This window comes from Dermacentor silvarum, chromosome 6 (assembly GCF_013339745.2).
Source record: "Dermacentor silvarum isolate Dsil-2018 chromosome 6, BIME_Dsil_1.4, whole genome shotgun sequence".
In the NCBI taxonomy this organism is placed as follows: domain Eukaryota; kingdom Metazoa; phylum Arthropoda; class Arachnida; order Ixodida; family Ixodidae; genus Dermacentor; species Dermacentor silvarum.
The window spans coordinates 30308106-30324963 of NC_051159.1; the positions used below are offsets into that span (position 1 = coordinate 30308106).

Consider the following 16858-nt stretch of genomic DNA (forward strand, 5'->3'; position numbering starts at 1 on the left):
TTGGAGAAATTGTGTCTCCTTGCCTGACCCCTTTCTTGATAGGTATCTTTCTGCTTTTCTTGTGGAGAACCAAGGTAGCTGTGGAATCATTGTAGATATTTGCCAAGATATTCACGTATGCCTCCTCCACTCCTTGATTACGCAATGCCTCTATGACTGCTGATATCTCTACTGAATCGAATGCCTTTTCATAATCTATGAAAGCCATATAGAGAGGTTGATTGTACTCCGCAGATTTCTCGATTACCTGATTGATGGCATGGATATGGTCCATCGTAGAATATCCCTTCCTGAAGCCAGCCTGTTCCCTTGGTTGACTGAAATCAAGTGTTGTCCTGATTCTATTGGAAATTATCTTGGTGAATATTTTATACAATACTGAAAGCAAGCTAATGGGTCTGTAATTCTTCAGTTCTTTAACGTCGCCCTTCTTATGGATAAGTATAATGTTGGCGTTCTTCCAGCTCTCTGGTACACTTGAAGTTGTGAGGCATTGCGTATAAAGGGCCGCAAGCTTTTCAAGCATGATATCTCCTCCATCTTTGATTAAATCTACTGTTATTCCATCTTCTCCAGGCGCTTTTCCCCTGGTCATGTCTTTCAAGGCCCTTCTAACTTCATCGCTAGTTATAGAAGGAGCTTCTGTATCCGGTTCATCACTATTTCGAATGGAAGAAGCTTGGCTGTTTTGGCTACTGTACAGGTCATTATAGAATTCTTCTGCTGCTTTTACTATGTCATCGAAATTGCTGATGATATTACCATGCTTATCTTTCAGTGCATACATCTTGCCTTGTCCTATGCCTAGTTTTCTTCTTACTGATTTCATGCTGCGTCCATATTTTACGGCTTCCTCAATTTTTCCCACGTTATAATTTCGAATATCCCTTACTTTCTTCTTGTTGATCAGTTTTGACAGTTCAGCGAATTCTATCTGATCTCTTGAGTTGGACACTTTCATGTTTTGTCGTTTCTTTATTAGGTCCTTTGTTTCTTGGGAGAGCTTCCCTACAGGTTGCTTTGGTGCCTTACCTCCCACTTCAATTGCTGCTTCTGAGATCAGCCTAGTTACGGTTTCATTCATTAGCTCTATGTTATCTTCATCTTCCTGTTCTAAAGCTGCATATTTGTTTGCGAGCACCAGCCTGAATTGGTCTGCTTTTACCCTTACTGCCTCTAGGTTGGCCTGTTTCCTCTTCACTAATTTCACTCTCTCTCTCTTCAAATTGAGAGAAATCCTAGACCTCACTAACCTATGGTCACTGCACTTCACCTTACCTAACACTTCTACATCCTGCACTATGCTTGGATCGGCAGAGAGTATGAAATCTATTTCATTCCTTGTTTCTCCATTAGGGCTTTTCCAGGTCCACTTCCTGTTGCTGCGCTTCCTGAAGAAGGTATTCATTATTCGGAGCCTATTCCTTTCCGCGAATTCTACTAACATCTCTCCTCTTGCATTCCTAGAATCGATGCCGTAGTTGCCAATGGCTTGCTCACCAACCTGCTTTTTCCCCACTTTTGCATTGAAGTCGCCCATGACTAAAGTATACCGAGTTTGCACCTTTCTCATTGCTAGTTCAACATCTTCATAAAACTGTTCTATTTCTTCATCATCGTGACTAGAGGTTGGGGCATAGGCTTGTACTACCTTCATTTTGTACCTCCTATTCAGCTTTATTACGACGACTGCTACCCTTTCATTAATGCTGTAGAATTCATCAATGTTGCCCGCTACGTTGTTATGCACTAGAAATCCTACCCCGGATTCTTTCTTATCTGGAAGACCTCTGTAGCAGAGGACGTGGCCGTTAGTCAGTACTGTGTAAGCCTCACCAGTTCTTCTAACCTCACTAAGGCCAATAATATCCCAGGAAATGCCTGATAAGTCTTCAAATAGTCCTGCTAAGCTAGCCTCACTCGAGAGGGTGCGCGTATTGAACGTTGCCAGGTTCAGTTTCCATTGGCGGCCTGCCTTGACCCAGAGATTCTTAGCACCCTCTGCCGTGTAGCAGGTCTGACCGCCGCCTTGGTCAGGTGCTCCGCAGCCACTGGGAACTGAGGGCCATGGGTTAATTGTCGGAGTCATGAGGGAGGTAGTGGCCGAATACTGCACCAGGGAGGCCAATTCCTGTTCTGGTGAGGGAGTGACTTTGATGAAGCTTAGTGGGCCTGCCTAGTTTGGTTGAACCTGAACTAGTATAGCCCCACTAGCTCTCGGCAATATGTATTTTTTTTTCTTTGCCGGTGTCAGGCACCACTCCATGCCTGAAAATGTAGTGGAATGGAGCAGGATTCGAACTTACAACCTTCAGATTTGAAGTCGGGTGTTCTACCTCTACTCCACGCTACCACGCTCGGTACCGTGATACCGTGCTTCAAAGTGGTAGAAGCAAGGCACCAGTCTTTTCATGACATCCTTTGCTTGGAAGCCGCACAGTACATGAACAAACCTTGTCTTGTCCAGGGTGCAGTTCCTTGATGTCTTGCTGTTGTCGATGAGAACTGTGTCTGCGTCATAGTGTCGTCTGCTGATGCTTTGTGCACCTTGCTTTGACAGCTTAACTCTGAAACTTTATTTCATTGTGTCCAAAACTCCTTCAAAGCCTTCTCTACTCTCCCCTAGTAGCTTCAAATTTTCCGACATTGATTAAAATTGGTTAAAAGCATTTCAATAAGTCAATGGAGGTAGTACTGTCAGTTCTTTCATAAACCTTTGTTATGAGTGAACGTCAGAGGAAGACAATTCAGAATTGTTTGTACTTTGATTAGGACATTCAACAGTTCTTCGGCATTGACCAGTTGTAGTTCGAAAGCATAGTCATCATGAAGTGAACTAAGGGCTCATGGCAGAGGCCATCAGCCAGGATGCACCTTCAGTTAAGAATTTCAGTGTAACGGAGAACAGCAGTAAAGTATGCTTGAACATCATTTCAATTTGTCTGGATTCCAAAGTCTTTAGCTTTCTTGAACTACTTTGAAAGCTCCACTTGTTGCTGTCAACAGTTTGATATAACTCTTGAGGAGACACAAAATGCACGGTGCATCTAAAGGTCTCGGCTATTAGTTTGCCAGTGAGTTCTAAATTAGGAGCTCTCGTCACTGCACAGGTATAGGTGACTGTAGGTCTTGGCATTAACTGTCAATGTCTGTTCTGGGGACTTGTTCCTGGACTTGTAGTTAGTCCGTCTAACTACAGCAAGCAAACTGTTCAAATCAGTGCTTTTCACTATGGAACTCACTCACTCACACATGTATTACAGAATTCAGAAAGTTCACTTTGAATCAATCTAGTCCTACATCACCTTTTGTGTATTTACTGCATAATGTGTGCATTTGCATTGTCATTGTTAAATACTGTAGTTTATTATAATACCCTTATTGATTACATGTGGAATTGTTAAAACATGCCGCTGTTCTGTTTAGTGTGTTTATATTTTCTCTATGTTGCTGATTAGGCTTGTTGTATAATTGTTTTTAATGTTGTATACTATATGTACTGTAATAAGTACTGTATATTAATGTAATAAATTTGGATTCTGAAGTAGTCGTGCCTCAACTTGAGCGTAGACTGTTGCATCAAAATACTTGCAGTTGACACATTTGTTCAGCAGTCCTTTTACAGCTTGACATCCTGTTAAAAAAAACTCGGTGCTCGAATGACCCATTGAGCGAAATGAAGCTCCACTGACGTGAAACCTGGGGAGGTGCGAAGCATGCAGTGATGCACCGCTAATGGGCTCATACTGGCTTAAGCAATGGCTCATAACCGCGTAAATGCGGCTTCCCCATCAAGACGACAGAAGAGTAGTGAAATTGTACACTGGAATGATGAGCGGCAACACAGCCAGCTGTAGAAGATGATGAACGCAGGAGCAGTAGCGTGAGCGCGTGCCAAGCGCGCTCACGCCGCTTGCCAATGCTCCCGCTTGCTTGCTGCGGCAAGCAAGCGCTCACGAGCCGGTGCAAGCATGCTCCCGTTCACGAGCCGCTTGCTTACCGTGACTACGACGACGATTACAACAGGAGACGTCGACAGCCTGGGTGCATAAGGTGCTTCGCACCTAATATCTAGCGTTTCCCTCACAGCTGGATAATTGTGTTGTGCAGACCTGCATGTCCAAGCTTCTCATGTGTATGACAGGGAGCTACAAGTGTGCAGAGATGTGTGGTAAGAGAATAGAATGCCTTGCATTGTGTTCTTCAGGTCTTGCTTGCAATCTTCCGAATATTCTTTTGGCACTGATCTAAATGTCTTTACATAAGAAGTCGTAGATAAAGACAGATCCCTGTTGATGCAGCTCAAGTGACGGGAACTCAGTCACCCATATGCAGAAGTTTACCAATTTCTACGCTTCTTCACCAATCAACAGCCCACTGGTATTGTTCCAATTCCCAAGGCTATGGATGTATCAATGCACCCATGCGACCATTAGGTGAAGTCGCAACTGATCCTTGTGAGGCCACTGATAAGGCGACTTGAAGGACTTGCTTTTTATGACTATTTCCCACTGTGGTAAGATGGAATTACATGAATGAGCAGTGCATATGCTAGCAAGAAAGGCCAGGCATTAGTGTTCCCAAACAGGTTGCGCTAACGAATTTCACGAAAGCTGCCTCTTTTCTGCGTTTGTGACTGCACCATTCAGCCTGCATGTACAAAATCGAAGTGAGGTGGCCAGGGAGAATGCACTAGATAACACAAGTTATCGCAGACCTTGTCTACATTTTCTGTTGTGTCACAGTGAGTCGTATTTGGGGAGGAGGGGGGGTATTCTGTAAGAGTTCACCGAGTGGACTCTTACAGAATATTCCCCGTGATGACACTGACTCAAGAGATCAGATAGAATTCGTTGAACTGTCAACACTTGTAAACAAGAAAAAAGTAAGTGACATTTGAAATTATTACGTCGGAAAGCTTCTGGATGCAGTAAAATATGAACGCAGGTTGAAATCAGTGAGAAGGGAACTTGGTATAGGAAAGAGCAAGGTGTCTGCAGTGAAAGATAAACAGGATAATGTCGTCCTCATGTGTTGCAAAATTTATTGCTATAGCTTTTGCAGAAGTATCTTTGCAGTGGCCACTCTTATGCAGTTTTAACTAGAATGCAAGTTAAACATTAAGCAAATCAGTTGTGCAGAAATCGGCAAGATGGAGGAAGTTCCATGAGTGGAAAGAAATTGTAATCCGTCCGAAAGTAGCATGATAACTCTGGTAGCATGAAGCTACAAAAGCAATCTGCATTGGTTGCTCACAGAGGAAATCTTGCAGTCAAGGAAGCATATGTCCTGTTCTAGGAATCTAAGCTGATGCTGCCACCTTTCTTTGCCACCTCAGTTACTTTGCCAGCTGAGCTAACCAGGGGGCTAGCAGATGGTAGGATGAGAGAGAGAATAAGCTTTATTCAATAATTCAAGCTGGCTGTTCTTTGTCCTAGTTGGGGGGCCTCCCTAGTCTAGGAAGCCGTGGACCTGCACTGCCAGCTTGGCCCTGTGCACCAGGTGTTGCTAGTCCTTAAAGTCTGTGCATATCCATTGATCCGGTCAGTGCTGTAATGCTGTACATGGTAGGATGAGAATGAATTAAATGACAGCCAGAAGCACATGAGCAGTAAATAAGCAGATAAGTTCTGCAGAAGTGTGGAGGAAGTTTACTGAAGGGGTGAGAGGGAAGGCAGGAAGGTTAGCTAGGCTTTGTCCAGTTTTCTGCCCTACACGTGGGGAGGGGGAGTGAAAGAGAGAGAGAAGACATGTCTAGGGGGGGTATTCTGTAAGAATCCACCTAGTGGACTGTCCACTTCTGCTGTTGCGATTGGTTCCAGCACCACGAGCGCGAAAGTGCCAGCCAGTCTCCTTCGCGCTCGTGCTGCTGGTGCCAATGGCGTCAGCCGAAGTGGACAGTCCACTAGGTGGATTCTTACAGAATACCCCCCCCCCCCCCTCCCGATAAAGCTATGCTTCATCTAGGGCTGCAGGAGATTCCACCAACCTTTCCGCTTTTCCACAAAAATCACCTCGTATCATGCACACTATGCAAGGTGCAGCGTACCTACAGGCACCCACTCAAGTCTGTCACTTTCATGTACTGTAGAAGAACTGAAAGGGACATGTGACATCCTCCTACAATCTGAAAGCCTCCTGGTTAGCTGGTCGACCAAGTCGGTTGAGGGACTGCACCGGCACAAGAACAGTGATGCAGGGTTTGATCCCTCGGACCAGAGTGAATTTTCTTCATCTGTGAAGCTTTTCTCCTGTTTGTAATGAAAAAACTAGACCAATACCAGCCCTGCTGGTATGCCAAGGCTGCTTTGCAAGTATATACTGCTGGTTAATAAACAATTTAACCAAACTGAAATTCTGTCACAGTTAACCTTTAAGAAATGGAAAAACTGAGAGCAAAAGGGTGTGGCAGATATATATTCTATTTGAGATAAAGATAAAGTAATGTTGTTAAGCAGGTCATGTGACACATATAAAGCAGCTGGAGCAGAATAGGTTGCCAACGGAAGGGAAAACGCAATCGAGGGTGGCAGAAGATTTAAGTTGGATAATGATAGGAGGAAATTCGCCGCTATACATGACATTTGAAGGCTTTACAGTGATGCTGTTATTGCAACCAGAAGTGCATGGAAAGATAAATGTCAACAGCATAAGGGCCCATCAAAAGTTGCAGCATTTGAAAATGTCTACACCGTCAGTCTAAAGTACCGAAAATCGTAGCATGCTGAAAATTGAAGAGGACATGAAGGGTGATGGTGACAGCAATGTCACAAGTGTAGGGGTTGGTTTGGTATTGTTCATTTAGTATCTTGCAGTGGTATTCATGACTAATATTCAAGAAAGTTCAAGGGAGTGTGGGGTGCTCTAATTGCACCGACAGCCTTGCAGGAAATTTGGTGGTGGTTCTGCATGGCTCCATGTGTATGACGGCCTTTTTTTCTTTTTTTTTTAGATGCGAAGCAGCTTATGGCGGGGGCTTTGTCCGTCCCTCCTGCGTCCCACAGCGCATGCGCGTCCCCCCTCTCTCTCCTCTCCTACGCTCCCCCCCTTTCACTCCTCTAGGAATCCGGAGTGGCGCGCACGACAGGTGGTGCAACAGCTGCATACCCTGCTGGGGGCGCCACGGTAGTTTCGCGGTATGAAAATGACGGAGCGCGCGCACCTCATTCTCTCCCCTCTGCAGCGCCGCGATGAGCGCTCATGCCGCTGCCGCGAAACCATCTCCCGCTCAAGCTAACCATCTCCCCGCTGCTTCGCATCCACACATGGTTCCCTTTAGTGGGAGATGGAGTAATTTTTTTTTTTTTTTATTGTGGGACACATTGTAGGACATATTGTGAATCGGGCTTTGCTCACAGCCTCCATGGATCAACACGATACCTTCCTTGTGCAGGAGTGATGCGGATGCGCAGAATCGTGGTGGCTGGACACCCCTGATGTACGCTGCCTGCTCTGGCCAGAAGGCAGCCCTGCAGCTGCTACTGGAGGAGGGTGCTAGTGTGAATCTGCGCGGCGGCAGGCACGGACGCACAGCCACCATAGTTGCAGCCATGTATGGACACCAACAGTGCATTGCTCTTCTTCACCAGGTGGCGTAAGCAACATCCATGTCTTGAGGGTTGTTTTGAGCTTCAGCACAAGGGCTTGGAGCTGGGCCAGTTGGTTTACATTTGTGAAACAGTGCAGACGACGGATCAGTGAAACAGACACAAAATACACTGCCAGTTTTGAACTTCTGCACGAGGGTTCTGAGCTGGGCTAGTACGGGTGCTATTCTGCCATATTGTCAAATTTGCCCTCTTCAGACAAATGTTCTGGCAGATCTTCAGACTTTCAGACAGATGCCATTTTTCTTGGCTTTTCCAAGGCTTTTGACAAATTACTCCACCAACACCTAATGTTATAGTTATGCTGTTTAAACTTACACCCTAACGTACTAGCTTGGATCAATGAGTTCTTGTCCAATCATTCCCAATCTGTGTTTTTATCTAACCATTTGTCTCCATCTATTTCAGCAGCATCTTCTGGTGTACCTCAAGGTTCCGTACTTGGCCCCTTTTAGTCTTAATATTGTTACGTAGGAAGACGCAGACGAAAAGCTATATACAAGTATATTTACAAAGAAATGCGCCGCACTTGGCCAAGAAGCCACAGCCCGCAGTAGCCTCTAATCTTCGTCGTCGTCTTCACACTGCTCGCCTCTTCGTCAAGGCAAATACTGTTCCGTAGCACTACCCCCGGAGGCAAAAGCGCCGTTCCGGAGCGATTAAAGGCCGGGCTCGGAAGCAGTGTAGTAGGCCTTGAGCCTACTGACGTGCACGACATCACTAGATGCCAGAGTAGACGGCGAGGTCGAACTCACAGGTTCAATTTCGTACGTCACAGGCGTCACCTAGCGCAGCACGCGGTAGGGCCCTGTGTATCGCGAAAGGAGCTTCTCTGAAAGTCCGACGTGACAAGAGGGCGACCACAGGAGCACGAGCGCACCAGGCGAAAACTGTAAGTCACGGTGGCGGGCGTTGTACTGACGCTGCTGAGTGGTTTGCGAGGCCGTCAGTCGAGTACGGGCAAGCTGGCGTGCATGGTCGGCGAGGGCGATGGCGTCGCGCGCATACTCGCTTGTTGAGATCGCAGCAGGAGGAAGTGCCGTATCAAGGGGCAAGGTCGGTTCGCGACCGTACAGTAAATAAAATGGAGAAAATCCGGCCGTGTCGTGCCAGGAAGAATTGTACGCAAATGTGACGTAAGGAAGGGCAATGTCCCAGTCGTGGTGGTCCTTGGAAACGTACTTGGACAGCATATCGGTAAGGGTACGGTTTAACTGCTCCATCAGGCCATTCGTTTGAGGATGGTATGAGGTAGTCAGCTTGTGTTGAGTGGAGCAGGAACGCACAATGTCGGCGATAACTTTCAACAGGAAGTTGCGACCACGGTCAGTAAGCAGCTGTCGCGGGGCGCCATGAACCAAGGTAATGTCACGCAAGAGAAAGTCCGCGACGTCAGTGGCGCAACTGGTAGGGAGAGCCCGCGTGATAGAGTATCGGGTGGCGTAATCAGTTGCGACGGCTACCCATTTGTTCCCCGAAGATGACGTGGGAAAGGGGCCGAGGAGGTCTAATCTAACATGAAAGAACGGTTCCACAGGGACGGTGATCGGCTGGAGATGACCGGCAGGTAGCACCTGAGGTGTTTTCCGACGCTGGCAGGGATCACAGGCAGCAACATAGCGTCGGATGGAGCGAGCGAGACCAGGCCAATAGAAGCGGCGCCGGACGCAGTCGTACGTGCGGGTTACCCCGAGATGGCCTGCAGTGGGTGCGTCATGCATCTCAAAGAGCACAGTTCGTCGTAGATGTTTTGGCACGACAAGAAGATCAGATCCATCAGGGAGGAAGTTCCTTCGGTACAGAATGCCGCCATGGAGGACATATCGGCGAACGGAGGCGTCGGTAGGTGTAGAGCGCAGACGCTTGATGAGTGCTAGCAGCGATAGGTCCCGGTACTGCTCATCGGCGATGTTAGCGAAGTCAGACACAGAGAAAATACCGTTGGCGTTACTACTGTCGGCGTCGTCAGGCTCGTCTACCGGGTAGCGAGACAGGCAGTCAGCATCCTTGTGTAGTTGGCCGGATTTGTAGGTAACAGTTTACGAATATTCTTGGAGGCATAAGGCCCAGCGACCAAGTCTTCCTGTAGGATCTTTCAGTGAGCATAACCAGCAAAGCGCGTGGTGGTCTGTGACAGCGGAAAAGGGCCGGCCATATAAGTATGGACGGAACTTCGCAACCGCCCAAACTAGGGCCAGACACTCACGCTCAGTGATGGAATAGTTGCGCTCGGAGGGTGAAAGGAGCCTGCTGGCGTAAGTGATAACACGGTCGCTGCTGTGCTGGCATTGTGCCAGTACTGCGCCAATTCCGTGGCCGCTGGCATCAGTACGGACTTCGGTAGGTGCAGAAGGATCGAAATGGGCCAGAACGGGAGGCGTTGTGAGGAGGTCGATTAGATGTGAGAACGCAGAGGCCTCGTTATCGCCCCACTGGAAAGGGGTGTCTTTTTTCAAAAGCTCCATTAGTGGTCGTGCTATTGCCGCGAAATTTTTCACGAAACGGCGGAAGTACGAACAAAGGCCGACGAAGCTCCGCACATCTTTGACACACTTCGGAACAGGGAAGTGCGTAACAGCATGGATCTTGCCTGGGTCCGGTTGCACTCCGTGCGCGTCAACGAGATGTCCAAGGACAGTAATCTGGCGACGGCCGAATTGGCACTTCGATGCGTTGAGTTGTAGACCGGCTCGACGAAAAACGTCCAGAACTGCTGAGAGGCGCTCCAAGTGTGTGTAGCGAACGTTGGGGAGAATACTATAACGTCGTCTAAGTAGCACAGGCACGTGGACCATTTGAAGCCATGAAGAAGGGAGTCCATCGTGCGTTCAAAAGTGGCAGGAGCGTTACGTAGACCGAAAGGCATCACTTTCGAATTGATAAAGACCGTCAGGTAGAGGGCAAACGTGACTTCTATCGCGTGAAAGGCCGTGGGGGTATGGGAATAAGGGAGGGAGGGGGGGCGACGCTTCGCTGCGGCACCAACTGCGTATCTTGCAACCGGGCGCAAGGGGAACTGGCGATGCAATCTCCCACGCGAAAGGAGCAAAGCGTGAAGGCAGCACGGGAGGCAGGGAGGGGGTGGGGCGGCTTCTACTCTGCCAACAAATGCGTTCGCGCCTGTGCCGGCTGTTGGTGTTGTCGCGCGCACCGTATCTTGAAAGCCCTCTCCACACGGCTCTGACCTTTGAATGCGCTGTGCTTACGCTGTTCAGTTTCCGTTGAAGCGATAGAGCGATAGACCGCACGCACCTTCTCTCGCTGCGGCGGCCGCGTTTCCCCACGCCCGCGTTTTGACAGTGGTTGTCTGTGGTCATCGAGTCTATTCATGTTTGCTTGTGTGCGTTGACAACACGCTTGTTAATTCAGTTAGTAAGCGAATGTGTCAAGTTTATGCAGCCGATAAAACTACTATCCCTATTCCTTATAGCTCTCTACCAATTTGCTATCGCAATTGATGCTTTGCCTTTCGGGCGAAACAGACATTTTTTAAAATTATTACTTTGTCTGCTTCATGCGAAGATCTTGGGTACTTGGACATTAACCTTTCAACGTTCGTAAATTTAAACGGATGCAAAACTCCCAGTCGCACGCTTTGATTCTCGGATACGCGCGGCTGCTTGGTCTACATGTTTTGCATACGTGCAGGGCTTGAAAATCGCTCTTTTTGTTATAGTGCGGTACCGCTTATAGTGCAGATATTCACGACTCCGGCGACTTACATTATAAACGGTCTACACTGTACTTGCAAATACCTTGGTGTTACCTTATCTAACGATCTGTTGGGGAACACACGTTGGGTTTCCTTAAATGTCATCTGCGCTGCACACTAAAACATGTAAAACTTCTTGCTGCTTATAAGTCATTAGTCCAATCAAAACTAGAGTATGCATCCCCCATCTGTAGTCCCCATGAAGTTGGTTTATTCATTCTTCATATTTCTATAACATCAGTGTTTCTGCATTAAAAGCACAATGCGATTTATTGCTGCTCTCTTTCTGCTGCCGTGTTGCCACCCTCTCCCTTTTCCATAAATTATTTCATTCTACACTTAATCGCGAGCCTTACATAATCCCTGCCGCTTAAATACCTCATTGCACTAGTCATGAATTGCAGGTTCATCGTCCACTTGCCTGCACTAAAACATTCCCTGCATCTTTTTTTTCCCAGAGCAGCCAGAGACTGGAACGGCCTTTTCTACAACATTGTTCTTATCACCTGCCCTTCCACCTTCGCAGCAAATGTAGCTAATCCTCTTTCACTATAAAACCATGTGACAACATTTTTTTACATACTTCTGTAACCCACCCCTTATGTAATACCCCCCCCCCCCCGCGAGGTCTTTAAGGAAATCAAATGAAATTAAATGAAATCTTCTCAGCTCTGATTGCTTCAGAGGACCTCTCTGATTAGCTCAAAGCGCTGCCATTACAGAATTTGACAATATGGTGGAATTCGGCGATATCCAGAACAGTACCCTTGGTTTACTAGTTTAACATGGCGAAACAGCGCAGACGACGGGACAAGTGAAACAGACAAGACATCACTTTGTCTTGTCTGTTTCACTCGTTCTGTCATCTGTGCTATTTCACCATGTTGAGGTTCTGTGCTTGCAATACTTTGAAGAGCCACAAAAGAGAAAAGTAGCTTGCACTGCATTAGTAAATTATCTTGATATACAGTTAAACCTGGATATAACGAAATTGACAAATTCCTGAAAAATTTTGTTATAAAGATGATTTCGTTATATGTAGGTTCGGCATGAAAATTCGAAAAAGAAACTCTTATCGTATTTACTCGATTCTAAAGCGCCCTCGATTGTAATGCGCACCCGTTTTCCGTTTTCGTCGAAGCACTCATCCTTGGAATGTCACACCAGGTACTGGATGCGTGGACGCGTGTCGTTTCGCATAAGTGCGAGGCGTCGGAAACGCAGAGCGAGCGACATGATGGTGTCGTAGTGTCGTATAGTGTCACCTAGTGTCAGGTTAGTGAAGTGAAGCTAACCAAAGAGTGGCGCTGCCAGCGCGTTGAAAAAAAAAAAAAATGTTCGTTTTTCTTTCGGCAACATCAACTGGAAAAGGAGAGTGCCGGCTTGGCGGGCTAGGCCAGCTGCTGCAAGCGGCGGGATCAGGTTTGAATGATGGGAGGGGGAAAGGTCACATCCGCGGCGCCAAGATCGCCGGGTCGAGGGATGCCGGCCCGCCTCGCGCATGACCCGCCTCGCCCGCCTTTGGGGCGAAATCTCTAGGTTGTTGGTGGGGAAAATTCGTTATATCAAGGGGGTCTCCCGCTGCCACTTCGTTACGTAGAGGTCTCAAATACATGTGCTTCTATGGAGTAACGGTGGGGAATAGAAAAACTTCATTATATCCAGGAATTCATTATATGGAGGTTCGTTAGGAGCAGGTTTAACTGTACGTAATACCAAAGGCACTCTTATTATGAGGGGAGACTTGGTAAGGAAAATTAAGGACAGACGTAAAAAACTAAGAGCTATTAGATTTATGAGCCAAACTAGGTGACTGTAGTAGTGGAAACCGGTGACCATTGCGAGAACAAGGAAAGTAATTCATTTTTTTTTACATATAATATTTCAAGAGGAGCCTCACCCCCGAAAGAAAATCCACCCCTGTTATTATTATGATTTACTATTTTTTTTTTCAGAACATCAAAAGATAGCCCACTGCTGCCACCACCATTGGGGACCACGGTAAAAATCGTGGTCACCATTGGAGACAATGGAGAAAACCGGAGATTAGGAACAATGCTGACTGGGAAGGGCAGTCATCTGTGGTTCATCCCCTTTGCTGCAATGGTGACCTTGCCAGAAGCTAGCTACCACAGGAGATAAGCGAACAATGCTGAACAATCCTCAAACATGCAAGACTTGGTCACTTTGTCTTTTGTCATGCGATTAGCATGACCACAGTGTTTCTAAGCTTTTTTTAAAGGCCCTCTGCCCAGCGGTTCCTCTGGCAGTGCTACCTGACATGGTCCGCGAAGCTTTTTGCTGTTGATGCGTCGCATTTTCATGACTTGTCCATGCTACCACTTAGCCAGGTGCCTTCATGTGGCTTAGAAATCAGACATAGAAACTGAATATGTAAGATTTCTGTAGCTCCCATGCCATCCGGGTCGATTGTCAAGGGTGCCTTTATGAGCTGAGAAGTTTAGTGAAGCATTCTGACGCCTTCGTGTGTTGGAGAATGAGCGTTTCAATCATCTTGAAAGGCACACTTTCTCCAACAAACCAGAGCCGAAAGGGTCAGAACAGTATACATTCCATGTTCGCATTTTTAAGTTTTTTGCAATAGTGCTGAGGCTTTTTCTTTTGCACCATTGTGTGTATTCAGATCTTGATGCATTCGTGCGTTTGTGTGCATCGATGAGTGTTCAATCGTTTTAAGGTGCGAGCTACCACGAATGAAGAGTGTAGATACTGTCTGTAGCCACGCCAATCCATGCCAGTGACGTGGTGATCAAGCAACATGTGCGTCACGCTTTTTAAAAATCTCTTTGGTGTGTACATAAGCTAGGCTTTCAAGGCCTGTTATTGAGAGCCAGTCTCAAGAATACTATTGAATTACATCCAGACTTCGTTGCTGATTTGAGATAAAGGGTAGTAAGAGTCTACAACACCATTCACATCCCACAAAGGCGGCAAATGGGTCTGAAATAGCTGCCCACTCGGCCTGAAGCAAGCATGCTTAGGGTTGTCATGTCAGGCCATGACGTAATTTTCATGGAACAGAAGTCTGCAGTAGACCTCTCGACATAATACACTTCTGTGGTAAAATGAAAGACAGGTTGGCAACACAATCTTGAAGTTTCCTTACCAAGTCGCCGTCTGCTCGTGCCTCGTTAAGTGTTTTTTGGTGCAGATGGACTCGGTTGTCTTCTAATACATTCAGCAACTGAACTTAGCAAGCATCAAGAACTTCCACTGAGCCACGATGGCCCAAATGCAACAAAGAAAATAAGAAAACAAAAATAGTAAATACTGAAATTCTTTATGTCTCACTGATGCACTGGTGCTGCGGTTTTCGGGCAAAATAAGAAAATGGGAGCTTGACCATGGTTAAATTTTCTCTTCTAATCACCTAGTGTCCTGAAAATAAAGAAAATTGAATTTTGAAAGAATACTTAGTGTAAGCTAATTTAGTGTCCCTTTAAGCAGTTCTATGATGGAAAACAAAGCACAACAAAGAAACAATAGACAACGAAGGACATGGAGGACAGGCACTATCTCATCGTCATTTGTTGTTCCGCTTTAGTGCTTCTTTTGCCGCTCTGCATCGTTGTTAAGATGAGTGTTGACCAACTTGCCTGCCTCAGACTTCTACTGCCTTGAGCAATTAACACCAATTAACTGCGGCAATATGCGTTGAGGTCCTGGGCCTTGTGCGTCATGATTCACTGGTATTTATTGACAATGGTCGAATAAGAAGCCTCAGTCAAAGCCTATGTTTTGACGAGGGAACTTCACTTTATCAGGACCCTCTAGACCTGTTTATCTCATTTATTAAATTGTTGGCTCCTGACTGAGGGTGCTCTTGTTTGACCTCTGGTGGTCACTTTGTCTCCATCTTGTGAACGTCTGTCATGACTGACCAGTTCTGTGACACGCCATATTTCTCAGGTGTGTCTGGTCATGCACTAATCGTGCACCCTTGCATACATTTTGAAACTCAAGAGAGGTAGTGACAGCATTCTTGGAATCGAAAGCAGCAATAATTTTTTTCTGTGTTCCTTCTTTTGCAAAGACATCCCATTGGCACTATAGGAAAGAGGTCCATTTTACAGGGACAATAAATGCTGTCGCCCACCGTTGATATATTTGGCAGTGAATGTGTAAACTAGACAGTTAATTTGCAATAGACAAAAAATTTTGATCAAGTACTTGAGTGGAGTTACATGATCACTTTGTTTTACAAAGTACACAATCCACCATCATCATTATTGCCATTGCCACTTTTGAAGCTAAGCTGGTTCAGCAGGGAAGTATCAAGTAGCAGTAAAGTAAAATGTTTATTCACTCTGATGCTCCTATTCTGCACGACTGCGTGTAATAAACAGTGAGCAAATGTTTATGCATAGGTTCTGTAGCATTGCCTGCTAGGTACTATGAAATGGAGTATAGAAAAGGGGGCGGGGGACTGATGATGAGCATTTGAGTATGCATGTGACAGATGAATGACATTCACTGGTGCCCACCTTTCCAGCACGGTGCTGACCTTGAGCTGAGGGACCACGAAGACCGCACGGCTCTGTTCCATGCTGCTGCCTTAGGCCACGTTGCGGTGGTGCAACTTCTAGTCGACCTTGGAGCCAACATCAACTGCGTGTAAGAAGAATGAAGCACTCTGTGAGCAAGGTTATGAGTTGGGCTCGTTGGCTGTTTGTTACTAGGGAAACTAGCACAGGACTTGGTTGAGTATGTGTAAGGCAGGAACAAGACAGACGTGGCCCCAGATGAAACAATTTTATTGAAATGTCAAAAGTAAATATGAAAAGTGGTTGAATTTGCGGTCAGCTTCTTGTTCTCAGTGAAGTTAAAGGGAAATTAAAATGGCATATTAAATTTCATTATGGTGTTTAATCTCTCGAAGTGACATTGTGATTTATGAGCAGTGCAATAGGGAAGTGCTCCGGATTAATTTTGACCATCTGGGATTCCGTATAACGTGCGCTCTAAGCACAATACATGAGCGCTTTTGCATTCCGTCCGCATCTGAATGTGGCGGCTGCAGCCGGAATTAAAATGAAGTTGGAAGAAACAAAAACTTGCCACTGGTAGGAGCTCAACTTGCAACCTCTGAATGATGCATCCAGATTAGGAGAACTTTTTTGAGAAACCCGTATGGGTGTCCTTTTAATTTCATACTACAAGTTGGGTGGATGACAATTTTTCCCTTTCGTGAACTTTCCTCAACCTTGCGGGCTTCTGTAGACTGATTTACCATATAAAAAAAAATATTGTAAGAGAGGAAGAAACGTCACAGATTCAGTAAACATACCGTATAGACCACATATAACGTAACTGCTTATAGTGCAGGACCAGATATAATACTGTCTTTTCAGACTCCCGTTAATTTTCCCATAGCACTCTATGTATACGCGTATCGCTTATAGTGCAGTTTCGGGACACAAAATACCTGCTACAGTGCGGCTGCCTGGAAGTTCGGCAGTAAACCTAGACGGCAAACGCTCCCCTCAAGTCACAAATACCGTATTTACTCGAATCTAAC

At 46.2% G+C, this 16858-nt stretch overlaps 1 protein-coding gene across 2 annotated transcripts in view; it reads left to right on the forward strand.

The window, feature by feature from the left end:
- Window positions 1-16858, forward strand: part of LOC119455377 (ankyrin repeat and SAM domain-containing protein 3) — a 68626-nt gene that overhangs the window by 16406 nt on the left and 35362 nt on the right. For both annotated transcript variants that reach the window (XM_037716767.2, XM_037716768.2), the window contains exons 2-3: window positions 7394-7589; window positions 15833-15954. In XM_037716767.2, the coding sequence (XP_037572695.1) occupies window positions 7394-7589; window positions 15833-15954 (318 nt within the window). The remainder of the gene's footprint in view (window positions 1-7393; window positions 7590-15832; window positions 15955-16858) is intronic.